General features: G+C 46.1%; 1 protein-coding gene across 1 annotated transcript; it reads left to right on the forward strand.

The window, feature by feature from the left end:
* Positions 1-2,349: 2,349 nt before the first annotated feature.
* Positions 2,350-3,909, forward strand: Smp_164000 (putative tpa_exp: ORF3). The gene has a single exon (XM_018798514.1). The coding sequence runs from the start codon at positions 2,940-2,942 to the stop codon at positions 3,636-3,638; it is 699 nt and encodes a 232-aa protein (XP_018653448.1). The 5' UTR covers positions 2,350-2,939; the 3' UTR covers positions 3,639-3,909.
* Positions 3,910-4,505: the final 596 nt, after the last annotated feature.

Raw genomic sequence — 4,505 nt, forward strand, 5'->3', positions numbered from 1 at the left:
ACGACAGTATCTGTGGACGTTCATCATTGCCGATGTTCCCACAGCTATACTCGGTATCGATTTCCTACAGCACTATGAATTGCTAGTCGATTCACGTAGGCTGCAGCTAATTGATACTTCGTCGAACAGCAACTTTATGGGCTCTAAAGCCCACACAAACGCGTACCGAATCACAGGTGTATTTCATTCGCGTGACGATTTATTCCACGTTTTATTTCAGAAATTCCCCAAATTAACTAAACCTCTCGAGGAGACTCCATCGGTGACCAATCGTGTGGTACACCACATAGTCACCCGCGGACCACCAGTCACGGCAAGACCTCGCCGACTGGCACCGGACAAATTAGCTTTCGCTAAACGTGTGTTCGACAATTTACTAACTACTGGTATTATTCGTCCTTCTCACAGTCCTTGGGCCTCACCTCTCCACATGGTTCGAAAAAAGGATGGGGTTAGTTGGAGACCATGCGGAGACTACCGAGCGTTAAACACAGCTACACGTTTCGATAGCTATCCCATCCCCCACATACATGACATCACGGCATCACTCAAGGGCACGACAATTTTTTCCAAGATCGATCTGGTACGAGCATATCACCAGATCCCAGTCGCTCTTGAAGATATAGAGAAAACTGCCATCACGACTCCTTTCGGTTTATTTGAGTTCCTACGAATGCCATTTGGATTACGGAATGCTGCTCAAACTTTCCAAAGGTTTATCGATAGCATTGTACGAGACCTAGATTTTGTTCACGTCTATATTGATGACCTGCTAATCGCATCATCAAACGTAGATGAACATTATCAACACCTGACGCTACTATTCCAGCGCCTTTCGGATAATGGAATAATAGTCAACCCCGATAAGTGTGAACTCGGGAAGAAGGAAATGAAATTCTTAGGTCATGTTATTAAGCATGAGGGTATTCTACCTTGTGAGGATAAAGTACGTACTATAAAGGAGTACACTGTACCGTCCACACTCAAGGAACTGAAGGCATTTCTCGGTTTGGTCAACTTCTACCGACGCTTCATTTCTCACGCGGCAGAACAGTTACGACCGTTAACCGATTTACTTCGCGGTAATCCACGCAAACTGGAATGGAACGACGCCGCACGTACTGCATTTTCAGATATCAAAACGGCCCTAGCTCAAGCCACACTTCTCGTGCATCCTGACCCATCAGCCACGCTTAGTATAGCGGTTGATGCATCGGATTTCGCCATAGGAGCCGTTATGCAACAGAATATCTCCGGTAGTTGGCAGCCCCTCGAATTTTTCTCACGACGCCTCACTCCTACGGAGACGAGATATAGCGCTTTTGGTCGCGAACTGCTAGCAGCCTACTGCGCCATCAAACATTTCCGGCACGCTGTAGAAGGTCGTAAGTTCATCTTATTCACCGACCATAAGCCCTTAACGTATGCTCTGCATACCAAGTCTGACCGCTACTCACCACGAGAGTGCAGACATTTGGACTATATCTCCCAGTTCACGACAGACCTTCGTCACGTCAAAGGCGAGTCGAACTGTGTTGCTGATGCTTTATCACGTATCCAACTTAATGCAGTTACTTTGCCAATGCTTGACCTACCTGCTATAGCCGCCGCCCAAGCAAACGATACTTCATGCACGGAAGCACAACAGTCTACGTCCCTTCAGTGCCGGGAAGTACCCCTAGCTACTAGCTCAGGTACTATCCTATGCGATACTTCCACGGGCCTCCCTCGACCCATCGTACCCTCCGCTTATCGCCGTCTCGTCTTTGATGCCCTTCATGGTCTATCTCATCCTGGTATCGCAGCCACCCTACGCCTCATAGCTGCACGATACGTCTGGCCGTCAATGAATAAAGATGTCCGTATGTGGGTAAAACAATGTTTACAATGTCAACGATCAAAAGTGCACAGGCACGTAGCTGCCCCTATTGGCACTTTCGCTACGCCTGATGCTCGCTTCGATCACGTTCACATAGACATTGTAGGACCATTACCACCATCGCACGGGTATGATCACATACTCACATGCATTGATCGTTTCACAAGATGGCCCGAAGCTATTCCCATCACGTCTATTACGGCGGAGACAGTTGCTCACCGCTTCGTAGAACGATGGATAGCTATGTACGGTTGTCCCTCGACTGTCACGACTGACCGAGGACAACAATTTGAGTCCGCATTATTCTCCTCACTAACACGGCTGCTTGGTACGGAACGCATACGCACTACCGCCCACCATCCAGCATCAAACGGTTTAGTTGAACGGTTTCATCGCCAACTTAAAAGTGCTCTTCGAGCACACGAAAACAACAATTGGTACGAAACCCTTCCGCTCGTCCTCCTGGGAATCAGAACGAGTCTAAAGGCAGATATTCAATGTTCCGCCGCTGAACTTGTTTACGGCACGACATTGCGTCTGCCTGGGGAATTTTTCACACCACGGAGCAGCACTAAGTTCGGCGAATCAGACTACGTCCAACGACTGTCTGCATTCATGCGAACACTGACTCCGGTGTCAACTCGTATACAACATCGACAGGTCGCTCTCCCTCGAGAGTTATCTACCTGTTCACATGTTTTCATACGAGTAGATTCGGTACGCAAACCTCTACAACAGCCTTACGAAGGACCTTTTCACGTGATTTCCCGTCACGAAAAGACCTTCAAGGTTGATCGACGTGGCCGCATCGAAACAGTCAGCATTGATCGTCTCAAGCCAGCACACGTCGATGACAGTGCTATACCTGATAAGCCGAGACCCAATGTTAGACCCATCAGAGCTTCTAGCGGGATTTCTACATCTACTTCGGATCCCACGCTAGATGCACCTAAGACCTCATTCTCACGTCCCAGTCAACAGCACGTGTCATCTGCCCCGTCTACGGACGAGACTTCCGTCTCACGTCCAGACCTGCAGACCACACCGCCCTTGACTGCGGATGAGATTGCAGGCTCACGAGGTTCGAACGAGACTACCGTCTCACGTTCCGGTCGCCGAGTACGCTTGCCCGTACGCTTTCTCGACTAACCTCATAACCAACTACGGATACAGTATAGGAATCTACCCCTATACTACACGAAAGCTACACTTTTCTCTTTTTCTTTCATGTTTTTTTGTTTACCCCGAGCCTACGCCTCTGACCATCGCTGTTCTGGTATCGTCGACTTTAGTCAATCTTGGCGAAAGCTGGCCTGATCACCTACGCTATAGTCAACGCACTCAGTCGATCTCTCTGACTCCAAATACGTATGATATACATTTGGTCCCGAACATGGTTATCCTGGTCGCATCTGGTTCCTTGGCTCAATCTGGTTTCGTCCTACGTCTGCAGCGTTTCTGGTCCGGACCTCTACGAACGCAACCTTCAGATTCTGGATACAAACCACTCTGGTGTAGCATGCTAATCCAAGCAATCAATACAGTACGTTCCTTCTGGTACCGTTCTACGTCAAAGACTTTTGGTGGCAACTCGAGGATCAACGATCACTTCCTGTTCTGCCAACGCCTTCGTCCTACAATGGCACGTTTCGCGATCAGTCCCACGAATGAAACCGCTACGTATCGAAAGAGTAAACCCTTTCTAGCGGGGGGCTCCTGTAGTGACCGGCCAGTCTCGATAAGAACACGATTGGAATAACAGAAACAATTATTATTATTGTAACCAATTGTACCAGAGATTGTTTTACTGTATTTGTTTAACTGTATCAGTTTCACTTCTTGTTCCATATCCGCCTTGTTTGGTTCGAGCTTGCTCACGCACTGCTTATTCGCTTGTACTCTTTGGCACGTCTCGGTATTATTTCGATACCACGAGATCGCCAATAAATATACTTGATCTGGACTAGTAAAGCCTTCTGATTTACGGGCTATCAAGGGAACCAAGTCGTTTTTGGACGCGTAATTGAATAGTAGTGGTGATCATAGTCCGTCCACGACTCGACATCCACTACACCATCATCAGTTCAGAAAATTAACGGGTCAACAACGGGAGAAATAATGAAAGTTTAATCTTCACTATCCTGTATTCGGTTGAAATGATTGAAAATGAATAATTGTGAATCGAAGCGCATAACAAAGAATCTCTATCCAAGTCCCTCATAATGACAAACTTGAAATATTTTCAAAGCTAATTCACTCATTCAGCTGACATGACCACGTTATGTAAGGTTTATCACCCAAATGGTGTGAATGATAATAACTTGGTTAAACGAACAAATTAGACGGACAGTAATATCTGACTGAAACTTGAAACACTAAATAATGACTTGTGAATCATTAAACACAAGTTCAAAGATAAAAAAGTGTGTAGATGATTATACAAATGAAAATGACAAAAATCTAATTTGTTTAGTAGTTCTGTACAAGTATTATATATATCCACATCTACATGCTTTGGAATTATCCATAACATGGACAGATACTGCTTAATGTTGTATTATTTTCATCGATTATCAGTCATGTAATAGCTCATCATCCAACTTCACCACCAATGGTCTGAGTTATA

Source organism: Schistosoma mansoni, chromosome 6 (genome assembly GCF_000237925.1).
Source record: "Schistosoma mansoni strain Puerto Rico chromosome 6, complete genome".
NCBI classification, from domain to species: Eukaryota; Metazoa; Platyhelminthes; class Trematoda; order Strigeidida; family Schistosomatidae; genus Schistosoma; species Schistosoma mansoni.